This window comes from Aulonocara sp. 'chitande type north' Nkhata Bay, linkage group LG18, assembly GCF_057382095.1.
Source record: "Aulonocara sp. 'chitande type north' Nkhata Bay isolate Kocher_YH1m ecotype deep benthic linkage group LG18, A_spYH_male_GT1.1, whole genome shotgun sequence".
Taxonomy (NCBI): domain Eukaryota; kingdom Metazoa; phylum Chordata; class Actinopteri; order Cichliformes; family Cichlidae; genus Aulonocara; species Aulonocara sp. 'chitande type north' Nkhata Bay.
In genome coordinates this window covers 23,194,329-23,216,241 of record NC_141361.1, presented here as the reverse complement: position 1 = coordinate 23,216,241, position 21,913 = coordinate 23,194,329, and the positions used below count along the sequence as shown (strand labels likewise).

Below are 21,913 nucleotides of genomic sequence, written 5' to 3'. Positions count from 1 at the left end.
CAGAGTAGCAATCTCGCGATATTTTAGACAGCTGCGCGAGCAGCAGTATGAACCATCGACGGTATGAACGCTGACTTATATAGATACTTAATGCTTCCAACAGATACCAAAGCATACGTAAACAGATGGCCGAATGAAATGAAACTCTTTAGTAAAAAAGGAAAAATAAAAATAATTAAACAAAACCCGTAAATTAGTATCGTTATTTGATCATTTAAATTTAATTCGATTTTTAAAAAACGTATTTTATTTTATCGCTCTACTTGTGTATTTACATTACATTTTTTAAAACGTGCAACCTTTTGTACAAAGGACTTTAGCGAATACATGCTGTGAGGGCCTTTTGTTTTGTAAAATGGGAAATAACAAAGTTGTAAAAAATATTGTAAAATAATAAAAAAACAAAAGATTTAAAGTTCATTCTATTTGTTAACCTGCCTTCAAAGACATATGGATCTATCTTTGAAGGCACTAATAACACTTATTTCTTTAGAACACTATCCGGAATGCAGGGTTTTCAAATATTTATTTATATAAATAAATAATCGTGAAGCTGATGGTACTGCTTGAAAGTCTTTCGGATCTATAGCCTTCCAAGCTGCCTGTTTGATTGGCTAACAATTCATCCATTCACCTGAAGCACAAAACGGAGGCCTGAGACTTTCTATTGTGACTGCGCTTCTTTCTCGGATTACCAATGTACATTACCGTGCGAAGGTCTCAAGCCAGCCTTCATTTCTTTATTTCATCCTTCCACGCTGCCAGCCTTTCTTGTATTTATTTATTTTTTGTTATTTTTTTAAGTTATCATGGGCAATAATTCTCCAGACTTTCGAAAGACCCTCTGTTTTTTCTTTGGACATTGGTTGATTTTTCACACAGGTTTGGCCAAGTTGTTGTACCTGACCATTTTCAGAAGACTATGTATCTGTTTTATGGTATTAAGCCATTTAACACTGACCTATGAATTATGGAAGCAAAAAAAAGCACTTTGAAACCAGTGTAGTGTCTACACATTGTAAGAGCTATTAGCTCAAACACAGCATGTCAGCATGGTGTGCAGTGTGTTCTTCAGAGAAAAACAATTGAAGAAACAAATGAACACAATCTGAAAATCATGTCTTTAGTGGAACACTGGAAGTGATGGATTTTCCTCATCAGAATCTGGACCACAGCACTGGGAACAGAACAAAATACAGCCAACAAACAAAAAAGAAGAGCTTGAATATTGTTCAAGAACCCTGGAGAACTATTCCTAAGAAAGCTTAAAAGAGTTCAGGACATACTGAAAAATAAGGGTGGTACCACTTTCAGGCTCTTTAGAATTGTGCAAACTATTTTTGTATTCCGAATGTATTTTTACACACGTTTCAATAAATCTGATTTTCCTAGCACAATATAATGAAATGAGGGGTGTTTTTCTAAATCAGCAAAAACTGGACAGACATGAAGACTTATCAAATTAGGAAAATCTATTTCAAAACCATCTACACAATTTATTTTTTGTCTACATCATTGTGAGATGCAGTTTATTTTAATAAATGTTGTAAATACAAGAGTGCATAAAAATACATTCTGAAAAACAAACAGACGAACAATCAAGTAGGCCAAAAACAAAAGCACCATTTAAGACTCTGGATGGAGAAAGTGTAAACCCAGGAATTTAAGTATATCACTAATTCTGCATGACAAGAACAAAGAAGCTCAGTTAACTTTCTTCAGATTAACCTCTCACAGTCCTACAGACACATCTTAAAGCTAACGATACATGTAGTTCATCTTCAAATGCATGTGGTCCTTCCACACTTGCTGTGTGATTTCCTTTCAGTAGATGGCACTCTAGTTCACTTCTTTGAAGCCTTCAGTTGCATCAGGTCGGGTTGAAAGAGCTTCCTTTGAACAGCAGGAGAAGCTTAAAGATATAAAGAGAAACGAAGGCAGAATGAACAGATAAATAAGAATGGCTAAAATACACACACACAAAAAAAATGCTGCGATTCAGTTGGCTCTGAAGAATTTTTGCTCCTTTTAATTAAAATTTTTCTGATGCGAGCCAGTGTGTTTATATATACTGCATAATACAAATACATTAGTAACAGACTTATTATCAAAAGCCGGATCCTTTAATTTCAGGTCATGGTTATAGTGTACTCCCATCCACAAACATTACGCCATTAAAATAAAAGGGAAATCTGAACTCGGTACGTCCATCAACAGCATACCGTCTGATGTGTTTGGTCTGGATGAGAAGGTCAGGGAGTTTGCTGTTTCTGGTGTCTGGCAACAACATGCTAACGGCAGCAGCCATAATACTGGCTGTGCCAAAAATGATGTAGGGAAGGATCTTGCTGTATAGACCTGCAAGAAAAATAAAAGGCATTTAAAATGGAACGATGAGAGATCTTTTCACTGTTAAAAGGATTTCCACATCATGAAGATGTGCACAATACACAAGCATTAAGAATTATATTACAACATTTACAAATACATTTAAAACCAGATCAATAACGCAATATACTGGCAACAAAAAAACAAAACGGAAAAAGGGAAAAATGGTGTTAGCACATTCTCTTGTACACAATAATGGAAGGAGGTCAGGTTACCAAGATGTATTTCAGAAATAAAAAGATATACAGAGTCCAGAGAAGATGAGAAAACCATTGGGGAAATGAATATACAAAATTGTAACCAACTAAAAATAATTTCAAGAGAGGTGGAAAACAGACTTCCTTAATCAAACCACTTAAATCACACATGACAACTCTAGGTCACAGTAGAAATGAGGATGAGGCCTCTGATAATAACTGCATGTATAGTGTTATTTATTAAACCGTCAATCCTAAAGTGGACTTTGTCATTTGAAAGTGGCCTCTGTTGATTTTACACATTAAGGTCAATTCTGTTGTCACGGCTTCCTTCACTCAGGCTCATGAACTGCAAACCTATTACAGAAATCATGATCAAACCAGGATGCAATGTTAGGCTGTCCAATCAAAGTCCATCCATCCAGTTTCTTCTGCTTATCCGTTTTAGGGTTGCTGGGAGACTTAATTATCATAGGGTGAGACAGACAACCATAGATGCTTCACATCTAGTTAGCCTAACCCCACACATGTCTATAGACTGTACGAAGGAGCCAGACTACCCACACATGAGGAAAATGTACCGACTCCACACAGAAATGCCCTAACATGGATATAACTCTTCTCGCTGTGAGCCAGCAATGCTAACCACTGCCCCTGTTATCAAAGTGAAACACTAACTGAAATACTAAAATGCCAGATTAGCCCCGAACATGGATATTGTTGCTTCAGCTTTGATGCCCATGCACCTCCCCTAAGCTCTCTGACCGAAAAACAAAAAGAAAGCACACTTACCCATGTAAAGTAAATAAGGACATATGATAGCTCCTATTCGTGCAGCTGTGGCGCAGATCCCCAAGCCCATGTTTCTGACCACAGTGGGCATCAGCTCAGTGAAAAACACGTAGATAAAGCAGTAAGCAGCAGATACACCAGTCTTTCCCACCAAAGCCAACACCTGGACCATGATGGGCATGTCTGGAAAGAAAAAGGCAGTGATTAGAAAAAGTTTAAACAAAGTGCTAATCTACCGAGTGTTCTAGTTAATTCCTGGCACTGCTAATATTGTACACATACCTTCAGGAACCAGCTTTATAACCAGAAGCATGATACCGCAGAACATCAGCGTGGTGAAGAGTAAAGTGGGCCGTGGAGCCCTATCAATCAGAAGCCAGGTGGCTACATACACAACAATGTCAATGGCTGCAGAAATGAAGCAGTTGAGGTAGATGTTTCCATGCAGGTTGCTGCTATTGAGAGAGAGCCCATAGTAGACCATGGCCACAGAGATCCTGCAAAAAAAGCATAATCAAGACTCAGCAATACAAGTTTGTTTTACATTAGACAGCATAATTATTGCTACTAAAACATGCAACACAATATCTGGCATTACTGTATGTTTCCGGAAAGCCCATTACCATATGAAAACACCTAAAATTGTTATGTTCCTTATGTTATGGGTGCGCATCAAGTCCATGTAAGTGTATGTCTGCTCTTCTTCATCTTTATTTTGCTGAATTAGACACAGAAAGAAACAGAACATTATAGAGCAAAGTCGTCTGTCCACACTGAATATATAATAATTTCAGATTGCATGGTGGAAAAGTATTGTGTGATTTCTACAATTTAAGTTATATTTTATACTGGAGCACAATGGCTTTCATAGCTCAAGGAAATAAAATAAAAAAATGGTACCATGAGCTCCAAGCAATCCCCAGCTCTGAATATGACCTCAGGGGCGGGGACTCTGTTCCACTGGGCAGCCTTACGTATGACAAGCTCAGCCTCCTCCACTCGACCTTTCTGCAAAAGCCAACGAGGCGACTCAGGAATCAAGCTGCACACACAAGAGCAGTGAAAAGCGTGTAGCAAAACATGCACCTCAAAGCAAGATTTTTCCAGATTCAGTGAAAACACGTGTTATCTATCACAACTGTCACCCAAATGTCGTCCAGGCTGACTGACAACAGTGTTATCTTGTCTGAACTGATCGTGAGTGAACTTTGCTTTTGAGAAATTAGTTTCATGCGCTCGTAAAAAGGATAGTGAGGCTGGACTTTGTTTTATGTGTGTGCCATTCTGGTTTCTAAAAGAAAACGAAAGACTTATTGCATCACTCAGCAAAACCCTCAGTGGATTTGACAGCATAACAGTTTTCAGTAACGCCAGTTCAGTAATGTACGGATTTGATATACTGTGTGATACCAGATGTAACTAAATCTACATGTCAGAGTATATATGAGGAACAATTTTGAGGTTCATTAATTAAGTTCATTAATCTGTTTTATTTCATTATTCCTGTTTATTTAGATCCTGTACTGGGTTGGGTCTGTTGTTGTTTTCTCTCTCTCTGTCTGTGTGGTGGACACTCCTCCAGTATATATACACTCCTGTCAAAAAGATATTTTTCACTGGTTTTGACTCTAAGCAGTCCTTTGGAAAACTACGTACAACCTGTGATTCAGTAGCTTATAGAACCACCTTTAGCAGCAATAACTTGAAGTAAAAGTTTTCTGCATGACTTTATGGGTCTCTCATATCGCTGTGAAGGAACTTTGACCCACTCTTTTTTACAATGTTGCTTCAGTTCATTGCAGTTTGTGGGCATTCGTTTATTTGCTCTTTTAAGGTTTTGCCACAGCATTTCAGTCAGGGTGAGATCTGGACTTTGACTGGGCCATGGCAACACCTTGATTCTTTTGTTTTTCAGCCATTCTGTCGCAGATTTGCTGCTGTGGCTTCAATCATTGTCCTGTTACATGACACAATTTGGATGAAGCTTTATTTGTCCGACAGCTGGCCTCACATCTGACTTAACAATACTTTGGTATACAGAGGTGTTCATGGTCGGCCTAGTGATTGCAAGGTGCCCAAATCCTGTGGCTGCAAAACAAACTCAAATCACCACCCTCCACCACCGTGCCTGACAGTTGGCGTGACATGTTTGTGCTGATAGGTTATTTTCAAATTTCCCTAATTTGGCCTTGCCTGCCTAAAGGGCATTATTTCAGAAATCTTCTGGTTTGCTTTGATGCAACTTGCCCTTGAACAGTTTTTTATGTTATATATTAACACAAAGACAAATAAAACCAAAAAAAAATAGATTCGTTTAGCTTGGCTGGTTAGATTGAAGGATAAATAAAAAATATTCTAATTCCTTACGCTGAGTGACAGAATATGTACATGTAATGTATCTGACTAAACAAAAACATTATCTTGCAGGCATTGACTAACTTCTGTTCTAACTCTGCATTCATCAAACGTTCCAGAGTTACTTTCACAGTGAAACCAAATAGTACATGCACAAATTTTGATGTTGCCTGCTGTAACACGTCTGTTGGTCTCCACTCGCTGATCAAATATTTCTATAATGTATGTGAATATGTTTTATACTTTTCATAACAAGAAGCAAAGTTGCTGTTATGAGACATCCACATGCAGCATCACATGGAAATTGAGTTTAACAAGTAACTGTGGACTCAGTTTTCCAGTTTTGTTTAACAGGAACCTATAGCTACTTATTGACAAGGCTGGGCATGTCGTGAACACCACAAATATAAACAGCAGTTATGTGAGTTAGCTATGTCATTGTATCAGCTCCAGCTGCTCTGGTCATTTTCATCAGACCACAATATTATATATGTTTTATTAGAGTTAACCCAAGAGACTCTTATGTTATGTTTTTTTTTGTTTTTTTTTTTTAAAACAGCCAATAGCACTTACAATAATATCATGGTAAAATCTTTCCCCATTCAGATTTTTTACGTAACCTTTAACTGAATGCTAAAACCCGAATACTGACATGTTTCTCTAAAATTGCATTGCTAATATCGGATTAATGCACTGAAATGCAGGGGTGCACAAAGTCCTAATAAATGCACTGGTTACATGAATCATCATCCATTAGATTTACCACCACGTTGGAATAAATAGGAAGCCTGGGAGGGCAGCAGCAACCAGCAGCATCCTCCAGCCACGTATGAAGTAAGCAAAGAGGGGCAATAAGGCATAACCAAAGCCAAACCCAAGACTGTGTCCCAGCAGAATGTAGGTCACCCTGGCAGACTTACTCAGCATTTCAGAACCTGGACAAGACAAAGATGAAGGATTGGGCTTTAATGAAAGGAAACATGAGAGGATTGGTTTTCTGAGACAATGGCTTAAAGGAGTATTTTACTTTAGCCTAGAGCCTTGGAGATGAAAAGTAAGCTACAAAAAGCCAAAACGCCTTTCTTTCAAGGAGCACAGCCTTAGATCAAAAGGATGCTCCTTCAATGCTTGAGGCACTTTATCTGATTTCATGGAGATACCTCTGGAGCTGAAAAATACAGCTTTGTTCAGACAAACAGGAGTCGGCAATCATAGTCAGAAGAAATTAAATAATATAATAAATTATGGTTAGGATCACCACAGATGCTGATTAGACCTCTCGGGGTTAAAGAAACTTTTATGTAGACTTTAATTCTGCTCGTTCACATGAAAGCTTCTATTGGCTGACCTTTTATTTATAAAATGTCACCACAGCGGAAGGATCAACGTGTTTGGCACAATTTTTTTTTTTACGCTGGATGATGTAACCCTACTAGAAACGTGTGTCTCCTCTGTGTTAGGTAAATGTGATATGTTTAACAAAAAGACAAGAAATAGTGATTAATGCTTCTTTAAACTGCCTCAACACAATACAACCAGGTTTTTAAGACCCAAAATGAATTGGTACAGCACAACCTTTCAATGGGTTTTGAACCACCGCCACGCTGAGGAACAGAAGCATGGCTCTGTGCTACACTTTGTTTCAGCCCTGGAGAATACATGCCGAGACTTCTTGAAGTGTGATAGGAGCAAATGGGCTGCCTTACCGAGTACGAGTGATGCAATGAAATTGGAAATTTGGCCAAGTCCTCTTAGACAGTTGAGGATAGTGAACATGACCCAGCTGACGGAGGTGACCTGGATCAAAGCGGTGACTGTTTGTAGGATCATAGTGAAAAAAAATACTGGCTTTCTACCAAATCTGTAAGAAAAGTTATGCAGAAATAGGGAATACAGAGATGTAAAGATGTAATGTCATGAAAACATAACAGTATCATAGTGAGTTTGGGCTGGTTATCAGTTTTACTTCTCTCTATTTTTTTGATTCTCTCAGATGGTATGGGTTTTAATTGTTTTCTGTCAGCACCACTGCTAAAAATTGTTTGGTTTCAGCTCATCAAATAATACATATGTAAATATATATATATATATAAAAATTTAAAATAAAAAAAACAACCCAAATACCAATAACTAAAAGTGAAAGAGACAATCTTTACTTGTAGCTTTGCCTGCTTGTTATGAACTAAGAAAAAGATTCCCTTCTACCACAGTAGTGCGTACACTATGTTGCTCTGTTGCCCACTACCTGGATATTTAGACTGAATATCTGCTTCCAGATCTTTGATCCGTTTACCAAACAACTTGCTGAGACAAGCGGATCATAGAATCCAAACTGGAAACAAACACAAGCCTCAGATGACATGAAAACAGCTCTGCAGGCTTCAACCTCAAACCTGCAGAGTTCTAAATACACTCTTGATAGTTTTCAGCCAGGAAATACATACTCACACAAAAGAACATGCACATTTAATACACAGACCTAAATTTAGGAGCCTCTTTGAGCCACACTCCTCCATCTTTCAGACTGCAGTATTAAATATTTTTACATGACTTATCTGTTCTGAAAACAATTTAACTCTCCTCCTAAAACTTTAAAGCAACTAGTTTTATTTGTAGGTCACTTTAGCAATCATATATCAAAAGCTTTTTATGATTTTTTTTTTCAATTCACCCAGGTAAGAAAAAAAAACTTTTTTAACCTTTCCTCGTGAAAAAAAAGAAGACAAAGGCTACTTGTTAAAGCCACGATATCTTTCAGCCTCCTTATCTTAACGTTTTTTAAACAAAGGCTGATTACATATTTTTATATGACAGACTTACCGGTCTGATAGATGTCCACTAATAAAAGATCCAATAAGTGCCCCCACAAAGAAGAAAGAGGTGGAGAAAGGGACTTTCCATGCATTGTCGCACACAAGATCCCACTTCAGTTAAAAGGAGAGAATATGGTTATTCGGGTTACGTTCAGACAAAAATAATAGAATAAAGTGAGTTTATTTCGAATACATGAAGCAATTTTTACATGTTTTAGCTCTCGAAGTCTTTTAATGTCACAGCCATACGAAACAATTCGTGTACTACAGGCTGACTGTCAGTGATCATTTAGGCAGTACTGAACCTCAGAAACGATGGTGGTGGTGTATTTGTCAGTGCTGAAAACCCAGCCGTCCAAACACTGTTCTGTGTCATTGAAGCCGGCTGCTTTTTCTGTCCAGTTTTCATTGAGCTTGTATCGAGAGCAGCTGCCCGGTCCCATCCAGCTGCCCCGGTCATGGAAACCATTCTCCTGTTCCCACTCTGTGCCGTTGCGCGAGGAGCTGTTTGGGCTTCTGCAATAATGTTCGGGTGTATCCGAAACAAAAACCACAATTACACCCATGTATCCTGCGGGCATTGTACTTACACTGAGCAGAACCATAACGAGAATTTGAAAGAGCCCGTAGTCGCCCAGAAAAGACGTGATTTCGTCAAAGTCTCTGATATTTCCATTTGACATGCTCGCAAAAAACCTGGAGGAGCGCAAGCGAACTGTTTCTAGAGAGTTGCTTTAAGATACCTTATGCAACATGCCAAACCAGACACGCCGTGCATAGACGTGTTAGAAATTAAAAAGAAAGAAAGAAAGAAAAAGAAAAAAGAAAAGCAGACACCTGCAGACTGTAACTGTACTCTTCAGTCATTGAATTGCTTTTGAACCTTTCATCCCACAAAGCACACTTTTCCTTCCTGGTAAAACTGCAAGGGCAGCTTTTAACGCTTGCACAAGCGTATTTGGCTTATGTAAGGATACCATCTGCCACTAGACTACTTCTTTCCCTTACACATACTGATAACTCCCTGCTCGCTGAATGCTCGATGATCAATCGGGATTTCGGACAGCTGTCTTATAAACGAATCTGTTAGTTGTCAATGTTAATACCAAGCCTAGTTAGTCATAACAAGCGTTCACATCAACGTCGGAATAAAATGTATGATTGCCAGGAACTTCTCTTCCCACATGCTGCCGCAGGGTTAGAAACCATAAACACTGACTGTGAACGCAGAGAAACACTCTGTTCTCAGTTTTCCTGCTCCGTGCATCAAACACCAGGGGCCTGTTCTTCGTACCTCGCTAAGTAAGTTAGCTGGATTAGATTGTTGACGATTTCGCGTGATCTTGGATCGTTCGGTTCCCCGAAGCTCATCCGGGACTTGCTGTCATAGCAACAGAGCCGTAAGCGTAAACCTGCTCGGGAGCAGGTTTACTTTATGTAAACAGGATTAGATCGCGGCCACGCAGGTATGTCCGCTTCATTTATACGAAAGCAACAGCGATAAATAAATAACATCAATGTAACTGAAGATAATGCAGCACTTGATCCTTTTATTGATGTCACACAGATACATACAGGTCATTTCCTAAAAAAGGGAAATGTACTATTAACATTCTATTACATGTATGTGATTATTACAGATGTAATTCATATTTCAGAGTAGTAATTGTAAATTACTTCGTGTAATCAAGATGAGAGACCACGGCTATAAAAGCCAAGGTGGATTTGGGAAGCCTGTCGCAGCCGTGTCCTGTCCGTTTACGCGAGCAACCCATTGCGGAAGGTGCAAGATTGATAAGGAGAGTCCTCAGAATTCAGCATATATTGCGGGACAGACAGGATCCTTTAGCTCAGCGCGACAGTGTGCTCATTGAGAGATATCGATTTTCCCGTGAGGATATTATTTACTTAACCAACTTGTTGACGAGGGGGTGCAGGACCACCACCTGTCTTTTTTGCTCTGCCCTTTTCTTGGTTGCTGTTATAAACAAACAAACAGATTATTTCAGGGTCTCTTTCCAAGAGACGAAAAGCAATATAAGTGATAAATATTACCATTCTATAGAATATTCTTATATTTCACTTTTACTTGTTCCCATGTTCTAGTGGGTCCTGTTGTGGCTCTAATGTGAAAGAGGATATAATATAACAATATAATATAATGTAATATAATATTGGATAATATAGTGTGATATGATAAATCTACCCTACCGCCTACTGGTGTTGGCCAGAGGGGCCGATGGCGCGATATGGCAGCCTCGCTTCTGTCAGTCTGCCCCAGGGCAGCTGTGGCTACAACCGTAGCTGCCTCCACCAGTGTGTGAATGTGAGAGTGAATGAATAGTGGCATTGTAAAGCGCTTTGGGTGCCTTGAAAAGCGCTATATAAATCCAATATATTATTATTATTATTATTAAATTACTTACGAGTTTAATTTGTCAGCAACTTTCTGCCAGCCCTCTCTCCTTGCTTTTGCAGCCTTTGCAGTGTTCCCTTGCGTTCTGATTAAACTCTGAAACTCCTGAAATCCCTCACTCAGGAGTTCTTGCTCTGCTGCCGAAAAATACCGAGCCGAGCGCGCTCCTTCGACATTTTCGCCGACCAATCAGAGGGTTGCCGATCAATGTTTCTACTATCGATGCGTAGCCCCTTTTACGACACCCAGTGATGTCACATTACTGCGTCCAGCTGTACTAATCGTCAACGGAAGGTGTGTTCGGAGAACCGGATTAGCGAGCTCACGGTTAGCGCGATGGTTTGATCTTGGATGTGTCATTTGATCTTGGATGTAGTGAGCGACGTACGAAGAACGGGCCCCAGCTCCAGACTAAGCACGTTTTTTTTGTTTGTTTATTTTTGTTTGTCACTGCCTTTTATTTAATTACATAATTACTAATTTTTATAAACAGCGCCATAACTTTTATTAAAAAAAAAATAATCAAATTATTTTATGTTAATTTAACTTTTTTTAAATGTACATTTTATGTTATTGTTGTTGCTCATATGACTATCTGTGGATCAAGCCAGATAACACACACAAGTTAGTTAAACTGCAGGAATGTCTTAAAGACATAAAGACCTAAAAATCTTAGAAATGCGGTTTCTAGACAGATGTCCATTCTGGATGGCATTAATCTGGCCTCCAGAAACACTGATAGGAATCTTGGAGTTATTTTTGACCAGGATATGTCCTTTAATGCACATATTGAACAAATAGGACTACCATTTGCGCAATATCTGTAAAATTAGAAAAATCCTATCTCAGAGTGACGCTAAAAAACTAGTTCATGCATTTAATACCTCTAGGCTGGACTGTAATTCGTTATTATCAAGATGTCCTGAAAACTCCCTGAAAATTGAATTCATCTAAAATGCTGCAGCGAGAATATTGACAGATACTAGAAAAAGAGAGCTTATTTCTTGTATATTAACTTCTCTTTATTGGCCCCTTCTGTGGAACCAGCTTTGGATTCAGGAGACAGACATTATCTCTACTTTCAAGATTAGGTTTAAAACTTTCTTTTTTTCTAAAGCATATAGTTAGGGCTGGATCAGGTGACCCTGAATCCTCCCTTAGTTATGCTGCAATAGGAGTAGGCTGCTTAATTATTTGTTATTATTAATCTCTGGCTCTCTTCCACAGAGGCTCCTTTATCCTACTCACCCCCATCCGGTGGTAGCAGATGGCCGCCCCTCCCTGAGCCTGGTTCTGCTGGAATCAGAATCAGAATGTCATTATTGTCGTTGTCACAGGTACAATGAAATTACAAGTGGCACGTTTCTTTCTGCTAAAACTGACTTTTTCGTTCCCACTGTCGCCTAAGGGCTTGGTCATCGCGTTTTTCTCTGTTTTCTTTGTATTATTGTTGGGTGTGTAGCTTACAGTGTATAGCACCTTGAGGCAACTTTTGTTGTGATTTGGTTCTATATAAATAAAACAGAACTTAATTGAACTGAATATGCATTACCTATGTAGCTGTACACACAGTAATGTATATTCCTACACACACATGGAAAGAAAGAGCAACGTGATGTGCTGTCCTTCTTGACTGTACCTGAATAACCTGAGTGAAGGTTCAAGTAGGGAGATGAGGGATCGGCTGCAGCAGGCCTGTAACTGCTAATAGCATTGCCCAATTTCTCTTTGAAAGTTTTGTAGCTCTTGTGCTCTCAGGGCAAATTCTCATACCAACCTCTCTCTTTTCAATGCCTCTGCGCTACTGGAAACATGCCTGTTAGCAGTAAACAGCAGTTACTTTGACAGCGCTACAGTGTACAATTAGGGACAGGACATTTGAATATCCTTTGTTCACTTTAATTTACTTTCACTTTAGTCCACATGTTACACCTCTACAGAGTTACACAGCCTACAAATAGGCTTACTCAACTGAGTATTGCTGAGCAGGAAAGGTCAATAGAAAAACTTTACCCCTCAGTTTTTCTATTTCATGCTGTTTGTACCATGAGGTGAGGTTGAACCCAGACAAAAACGTGGACTATTGAGTAATGATAAGTTTACCATTTGCTCATTTAATATTACACTGGAACCAGACAAGTACATCTCTATGTTGGCAACCAACTTAAAAGTCCATAAGTGAATTAATGGACTAACACAATTGTACTTGATATACTAGCAGCTAAGTTTAATAGAAGCAGCAATACCACAGGAGCTGTGCGCACAACCACCACAAGATGGTGCAACCCAGCATGGATTCCGGTACAAAAGGTACACCGGCTCTTAAAACAGGTGATTAACAGAAGCAACAGAATGAAATAAACATCCAGAACAGGCTTTATATGAAACACAGAAGTCCAAAAATGCACTTAAAATATATATTGTTGACTTATAGTAATTTAATTACATATAACATTTTCTATGTGATTTTGTTACAGAAGAACAATGTATTTGAATTTAATGGATTTTAGTATAATGAAAATGATGCGATTGGTACACCATGAATATTTCCTTGAATTGTATTAATTTATATATTTCCTTCCCTATTGATTTCTATATAGTCCAGTTACATTTTATTCAAAATTTTTACTTCATGAGGAAAGAATCTTTTTTTGCGTATGTAAATGCTGTGTCCAATACAAAATACCAGTTATGTAAACTGGAATAATTTATTTAAAATATGAAGGATTTAAGCATTGAAAAAACTGACCTCACTTATTACTTAGGGTTTAGTAACAAGGGGCAATTCACTTGTTCTAAAGCTAAAGTTCAGGCTCCTTGTAAAGGGTCGCAACGTTAATCTTACCAGACTTTGGATGACTTAGATGACTTATTGGGGAAGAAAGAAGTTCTTGTGTACACATTTGATTAATTTGTCTATTTACTCCCCTTGAGTTTCAAACACACATTTGAATGAGGGAAATGAGTGAAGCGGTTAAACCGCTGACAAATCAAAGACATGAGAGCCGTGACATCAGAAAAGAACCCAGGTTAACAAATTTCCATAGGTACCAGAGCAGAGGTATAAAATGTATTTTATGTACACAACAATAAAACGGAAAACCCCTCAAATTTAAGTTAGTAACAAATCAGGTACCATCACATCCCCATCTTCCAATCCACATGCTGGCCACACCTTACCATTCTTTAGGCAGTGCTGTTGCCATGACAGTGCCTCTCTGGCCAGTCTATGGCGATGCCCTCTGACCCCTGGAGTGTTGACCTTTGGCCTGAGGGTCATCAAATAGGGTCAGGGGGTCAGCTCTTGCTAGAGGACAGTGAAAGCTCTTCACTGATTGGCTATGATTTGCCCTTTCCTTACCTTCATCTGGGTAACTGGCATATTGACCAAGTGGTCCTCTGCTTATTGTTAGCAGCTTTATCCAGTTTGCACAGAGTAGTGTGCAAGTGTGACACATATTTATGTGCCTGGCTTTTATTTTATACTTTGTGTATGTAAGCCTGAAAAAGTCATTGTTTTACCTCTCGCCTCCACCCATCACGCTTTCTTGAAGACCGAGTATGAGAAACACCTGATTAACTGCTGCACTTCTGCAGCCACCACTTACAGACTTAAGCTGCTGGGTAGCAACAGGGAAAGCCCTCATTTAGTAAGGAGCAGTTCAGCTTGGTCTCGTCTCTCTTTTCCTCTCCCTCCTGATGATCTATACCTTCTAAGCCCATCACTTGTCAATATCTTCACATTAATTTGAGAGAGACACTGTGTGGGGGCAGGGCAGTCTTAGAGGGCAGCGTACACGTTTGTGTGTGTGTGTGTGTGTGTGTGTGTGTGTGGGGGGGGGGGGGGTACACAGAGGAGACAAGGACACAGGAAGGAGAGAGCGAGAGAAAGAGAGGCAGGGGAAGTAAAACGGGAAAAAATAGGGCAAATGAAAGCTGGAAAAAGGATGAGAGAGAGAAGAGTGTGCATGAGAAAGAGGGAACTGGGCAAAGAGGCTATGTATTCCTCATCACTCTTACACGTGGCTTCCCTCAAATATCAACAGCCCCCTCCGTTTGTCCAAATGAGCCCTGCAGTCAGCAGGGTCCGTAATGATAATGGCTGTTTGAGAACTGAGGCCTAGCGCGAGGAGAATCCATCATTGTCTGTCTGCCATCAGAACTCCAAGCCTCTGCAAAGAGAAAGTGTTTTACAACTGAGAGCCATGATGAGAAAAGAGCTGTTGTTTTTTTCTTTCCGTGCACACACGTCATGCACACACACCAAATCCTGACAACAATCTCAGACCCTTTAACCCATCATGAAAGACTTCCGGTGGATAATAAAAAATAATGGCTTATTCAATAACCATTCCGCTGCCGTCCTTTATACTCTGATTTTTCCAAGTACTCAGAGACTCTTCACCTCTGACCCCATCCTGTAGGGCTGGACCACACCAGGGAGCAACAAACCTTGTAACACCGTGACCCCTTTCTTGGTGACACACATACATGATACATGACACATACACGGTGGCTGTAGCTCAGGAGGTAGTTGGTGGTTCGATCCCTGGCTGCTCCAGTCTGCATGCCAAAGTATCCTTGGGCAAGATACTGAACCCCAAGTGATGTGAATGTTAGATCTAATTGAGGGAAGGGAATAAATCATGTTTTGCCTAAAAAGAGTAGAAAATAAGATATAGAAGAACCAGTCCATTTACTTGAGCGTAAAAAACAGGGATGCAGTATCATCCTTCACTGTCAAATGGGTTCATTAGCCCGGTCCTAATAGTTTTTGAAAAATAAATTTCTCTCTGTGTTCATTTTTTAAGACTAATTAACGCTGTTCTTGGCTCAAAGGGGACGCCCAAGAGACCGTTTCTCAGCACCTCTCATTATTTTAACAAGACCTCATTTCATTTATCTCCCCAAAGCTACAAACAAGACACACACCGATAAAACACACATTCATTTTTACATAATTTTGCAACTCAAAACTCACTGCTCACTTTAAAGAAAAATCTGAGCGCAAACAGCCCACTCTGTTTCTGCACTGCTTTCGGTCGCATTCAAATTTGTCACCCATTTCTAACAGACTTATTGCAGAACATTTGAAAAGGTTTTAGGGTGGGTATCGAGTGCTCCGTGCTCCAGTGAATATTTCAGCCTTGAGGAATTCTTTGAAGTAATGGTCTGCTAAGTAACTTTTCTGCACTGAGCTCAATAGTTCCTCCACACTACTTACAGAAATGATTTTTCCTTTCCACGCAGGCTTTGTTGAAAAACGGTCTGTAGCACGCTTATTTGAAACCGAGAAATATTTGCAACATTGGGGCAAAGCAGGTGCACGTGTGTGTGTGTGTGTATGTATGTGTGTGTGTATGTGCAGCAGGGGGGGATTTTCACATTTTCCAGCTCTCCTGCAGTCTAATGGGTTATTTGTCATCAGCGGAGTAAAGGATTTTTAAAAGTCAAGCCAGGGCTGACTCCCTCCCTATCCTTTCTCTCACCCTCCCTCTCTTTCCCACTACCCCCCTGACACTTGCAATGGGCGATCGATAGGTTATTGATCAACTCTCTCTATCGCCAACCCACCAGACTAATCACCTTAACACCAGCCCAACTCCCCCCCCAACCCCCCAACTTCTCTTCGCCGTCTTTCCTGTTGCTCTGTGTTTGTGTTGCCCTGTGTCACACTCACTCTCACATTAAACTGTGCTTTTTCAACGTTTGGAGCTCGACATCGGCTTGATGAGTATGTTCCCATCAGAAGTACGCACACAGAACCTTGAATTTAGCCCAATAATAGAGCTACATCCTCGCATCTCCTTCTCTAGTTGCCAGTAATTGCCAGATATATTCCACCGGGCAGACGAAACAAGAAAATTTACCATCGAGGTAAACGCTCTTCATCTATCTTTCATTTCTTTCACTCTGCTCTCCGCTCACCGCTTCCATCGCTCTCTCTCTTTCTCCCTGTCTGTCTTTGTTCGAGGGGAAAATCGATGGAGTGTATGAAACCAGCATATTTCTTCGCCTCCTGCTGGAGGAGACCTGAGGGAAGCAGGCATGAAGGTGGCTCACAAAAGAGGTTTACATCCTCACTTTCCTGTTGTTTTGGTTATAGCCCAAATTTATAAAACAGGAAGTTCTTGGGTTAATCCTTTTGGTGCCTTTGGCAAAAAAATCGTGTGCATTTTCCATGTCATCTTCCCAGGCACAGACCGCACTCACTAGGTTCTGGCTGCAGAGATTGCAGAACCTTTAAAGTAGTTTCCTTTCTAAGCATCAAGTCCCTTATTTGTTTCACCATGTATTAAAATCAGCACACCTAATCCGTAGAAAGCTCCACAAACACACAATTAAAAAAACACAAACACCTGATTTCCATGTCATGTGTTGCGTCTTGTTCTGTTTCATTGGTTTCAGGACAAACAAAGTCTGCCGAGGTCAGGAATGTTTTATTTATTTCTCTTCTTGGTGGAGCTCTTTGATTTGGGAGAAACAAATGAAGTCCAATCCGCCCCTTTTGGGCGCCACAAGGTTTTTCCAGTGGCACGTTTGCCTAACAAGCTGTTGCTTCACTTCTGTGTGGTGAAGATAAGACTTTTCCCCAAAAGCCTCTAATGGCAGATGAAAAACTGATCAAATCCCTGGAGGAGAGCTGAGGTGACCTTTGACCTCTGGATATAAAGCGGTTGAAGATGTCGCTCTCATTATATTCGTGGATTAAAAATGACAAGTGTGGTCTCTCCTAGCATTTGTGATCCATTAGGAAGATTACATTATTTACAATAAAGAGACATTTCAAATACTTTTGCATCACTTCTGAGCTGTGAAAACACACATTTGTTCTCAGTGTTTTTCTTAAAGGCTGCAACAAACTGCAGCAGCAGGCGTTCTCACACACACACACACACACACACACACACACACACACACACACACACACACACACACACACACACACACACACACACACACACAGCCCTCACAGGAGAATTGATTGACTATTCTATCTCAATCTCAATACATCTCTCCTTCTGTTACTTAGCAACCGGTGCCTGTGAGGATATGGATGCTAGAGAAGTTGTACTCCTGTGCATTTTCACTTGATAAAAAAATGTGATTGATGAAAATGTCGCCATTACTGTGTTGGGAAATTCTGAAAAAAAAAGAGAGTTAGAAATAAAAGAGAAAGTGGGGTCTCAGGATCTCAAGCAGGGAGTTTATCCTTGATTTAAAATATAGAGTTAAAATATGTATTCTGTATTTCAGTATTAAAATTAATTTTCTTTAACCATTAAGATCCTTCACAGTCCTTAACAGCACCAAAACATGCAAAAGCAAACATGCACTTTAAGTCTTATGTTTGTTTGTTTTTTTAATTGTTTTACAAACACTACAGAAGTATGAGGATCTTATATTTAAATGATTCCATTTTTTTCTCTGTCGTATTGCATTTAAAAAAAGGCCAACATATTTCTATAGTGAGGCTACAGAGTTTCAGTCTTTAGGCTTTATTGTTCCCTCACCCAAAGACGAATTAAATTAATTTATCTATAGACAGAAGCAGGCTTTAGAAAATATGCAGACTACAGCAATATAACTGTTACAGGCAAAACCCAGACGCCGCTTAATGAATCTATAAAGTGTTTCATATCAGGTTTAAACCAGAACACTGGAGATTACATTTATTTTCCTCACTCCAAACAAGGTTTTCAACATCATGCTAATTTCACAATGTCTCACATGTTGTAAGAAAAACTGAGAGAGGTTTCTTCTGATAGCAAAGAAAGTTAAAAAAATTTATCAAAGCATTTCTCATTATGTGAATTTTAAAAAGATATACTGTGACACTGACTGACTCAATATTTGAAAATTAAAACGCATTTACTTAAAAAGTAACAAAGAATTAAATGATAAATTTAAATGTTTATATATATCATTTAATCCTTCGTTATATACACTCTTTCATGCACTCTTTTACTTTATTGCTCCCCAACTGTGAGTGTGAAATGTCTGTGCTGGATTTATCCAACAGGATGCTGCACGTTCACCAGTTCCTGACAACACACCAGCTAAAAAACGCTGAAAACCTCGTTTCAAATTTGTATATTTTTTTGTAAACTTTCGTGTTTCTGCCTCACGTGGACGGCTTAGATTTTTGGCTGTGGATTGCATATCTCACAGAAACAAAATTACAATCAATAAGTATAGATTTGCACAGAATGCAGTTAATTTAACATGTTTTGATAACCATACAGCAAAGTTTCTGAAGCCATTATTGTGTTTGCCAATAAATAGGCTGCGGGGTAACCAATGATGCGCCTGAGGACATTTTTGGTTTTGCTAGTCAGTCTTTCTTTGATAAATATCTGCACTGTGTATTATTATAACCATGTATTTTTTTTCTGCTGATGAACTGTAGAAAGCAGATTCTTTTCATCCAGAAGCTACATATGAAACATTTAATTTGGTTCTAATCATTTCCTGTGTTGTGCTACATTTATTACTGCTCTGTTATAATGGGTTCCCTGTATATGTAACAGGAACCGCGACTTTTCTCAGATCCACACTGCGTTTATCAAAACTGCACTGAATACAATATACCTGGCTGAAAAATCCAGGAATATACAGCTACAACATCCTACACACACACACACACACACACACACACACACACACACACACACACACACACACACACACACACACACACACACACACACACTGACAATCATCCAACACTGGCAATCACACACGCGCGCGTAAAAGTGGTGTAATGTGTTGCGATCGTTTAGCTCCGGCTTGGTACCACATACCGACAACGAATGAAACAATAAAAACGGAATAAAAACTCTTGCTTGTGGACCTCGTCAATGCAAGAATCCAAATTAAAGGCCAAGGCGGATATTATTATTAACCGCGCTGAGTTTATGTTTTATTTTTTATTTATTTTTTGCTGTTGTCTTGAACAGAAAACAAACAGCTGACATTTATTTTTCAGCATTTTTCTGTTGTCAAACATTCACACGCTACAGGTCACCGCTGAAACGATCTCAAACAAATGCCTCAGTGTTTAGGAAACAGCACCGATGGAGGCTGAAATGATCGATGATCGATATATAGAGCGATGAGATCAATATCATCTTGGGGGGGGGGGCCTTAACCACGGAGCTTTATGGAATCCAGAAAGACTCGTTGGAATGGAAGATTTAATTTTAATTTAAAAAAAGTCCTTCTATATTATAGTTATATCTAAAAAAGTATTATTTGCCAATAGCAATCAGTATTATTGATTGATAAAAATACATCTGCAAATATAAATAAAAACAAAACAAAAAAACAAAACAAAACAAAACAAAACAAAAAAACAGCTTAGCCACAGAGGGCAAAGCACACCTCTGCTAATAAAACAAGTGTGTGTGTGTGTGTGTGTGTGTGTGTGTGTGTGTCCGCTTTTCTTATCACATATAAGTATTTTACTTTCGAACAGTTCCAAGGTGTGAAATATTTACAATATAGCCCACAATTCCTATTTTTAGGCCTGTAAATAAAGCTCCACGTTGAATAAAAAATAATCGAAAAACAAGCAAAGTTCAGCATGCAGTCACAAAAAATATAAATTTTCATCATAAATGTCTTCAGAAATGGTTATAAGGTAAAATAATAATAATAATAATAATATTTATTTATTTTTAAAATTCTGTATCTTGCCTAATTTGGTACTTTGGCTGACTTCATTCACACTGCCTTTAAAAAAAAATCTATTTTATGTTCTGTAATAAATTAACCGCAGTACAGATGGATGAGGCCTAAAACTGCTGATGTCTTTCTCACGTCTTTCTTTCGTGGGTTTGTGGTTTCTTCACTTCTCTCTGTCTAAAATAAAACAAAACAAATACATAAAATATTATAATACAAACACGTTGGCCTCGAAAAACTATAAATGAATAAATAAATAAATAAACACAAATCTGGCACAAGATTAAAACTGAGATGTCTAAGGAAACCGTTTACAAGTCACACACACACACACACACACACACACACACACACACACACACACACACACACACACACACACACACACACACACACACACACACACACACAGACAGACGGGCAGCATCTGCATATCGGTCGGAGCTGAATGAAGCGGATGGTATAAACATCAGTCACCGGCACCGAGAAACTGTCCGAGTGTCCAATTAGGGACAAATAATAATAAATATATGTCTGCAAAGATGAGTGTACAATTCTTCTTCTCCTTCTCCTTCTTGTTCTTGTTCTTGTTCTTATTCTTATTATTATGTTCAATAAAGACATTACAGCTTCACTTTCAATTGCTTCAAATCACTAATTTCATATAAAATTAAGACGCGATCAAAAGTCAAGAAGCTGTGCTCTGATCGTTTCTGTAAATTTATTTACCTGTTAAAATGTTCCCGTCATTTACCTAAACTGTCATTTATTTATTTATTTAATTTTTAATTTGTAAAATCTTGACGAACGATTTGGGAATAAAAATAATCTCGTCATTTTGCGCATCCGTCACTGAGGTGAAAATCCCAATTTGCTGAACTTTGGTGAACAAACGAGCAAGCTCTTCTCTTATTGGTCTGCAACGTTGCGATCCTAACTTTGTGACCTCCTTCACTCGCCCCCTCCACCACCCTAACCGGCCTGTGCCACGTCATTAATCTCTGTCAATCAATACTTCGATCAGGTTTATCACTAAGCGCATAAATGCAAAACCATACAGTCCGTGGGAAAACAAAGTTTATCTGTTAGGAACTCCCGCGTCCATAAACAGATACCAACTGTATTTTACACAAATTTCGTGTCACTGGACCTCACCTGTCCTGACTGTCTGCCACGCGCACACAGGTGAAGGCGCACATGCACGCGCTATCAAATGACAAAGGTTGTTCTGCTCTATGGGGGATTTTTAAATCTTCTGCAAACTA

General features: G+C 39.1%; 1 protein-coding gene across 3 annotated transcripts; it reads right to left on the bottom strand.

The window, feature by feature from the left end:
* Positions 1-1,495: 1,495 nt before the first annotated feature.
* Positions 1,496-11,355, bottom strand: LOC147308563 (organic cation/carnitine transporter 2-like). 3 transcript variants are annotated; one of them, XM_086272455.1, is made up of 11 exons: positions 10,972-11,353; positions 8,851-9,061; positions 8,553-8,656; positions 7,439-7,593; positions 6,496-6,667; positions 4,278-4,419; positions 4,001-4,095; positions 3,660-3,874; positions 3,378-3,560; positions 2,223-2,358; positions 1,496-1,912 (listed from the first exon to the last, which is right to left on the bottom strand). In XM_086272455.1, exons 2-11 carry the CDS (start codon positions 8,986-8,988, stop codon positions 1,840-1,842), a joined length of 1,413 nt encoding a protein of 470 aa, XP_086128581.1. In that variant the 5' UTR covers positions 8,989-9,061; positions 10,972-11,353; the 3' UTR covers positions 1,496-1,839. The 3 variants fall into 3 exon arrangements, with proteins under 3 accessions (XP_086128581.1, XP_086128580.1, XP_086128582.1); XM_086272454.1 differs by having other exon boundaries at positions 8,851-11,355; XM_086272456.1 differs by lacking the exons at positions 6,496-6,667; positions 7,439-7,593 and having other exon boundaries at positions 8,851-11,355.
* Between the last annotated feature and the right edge of the window lie 10,558 nt (positions 11,356-21,913).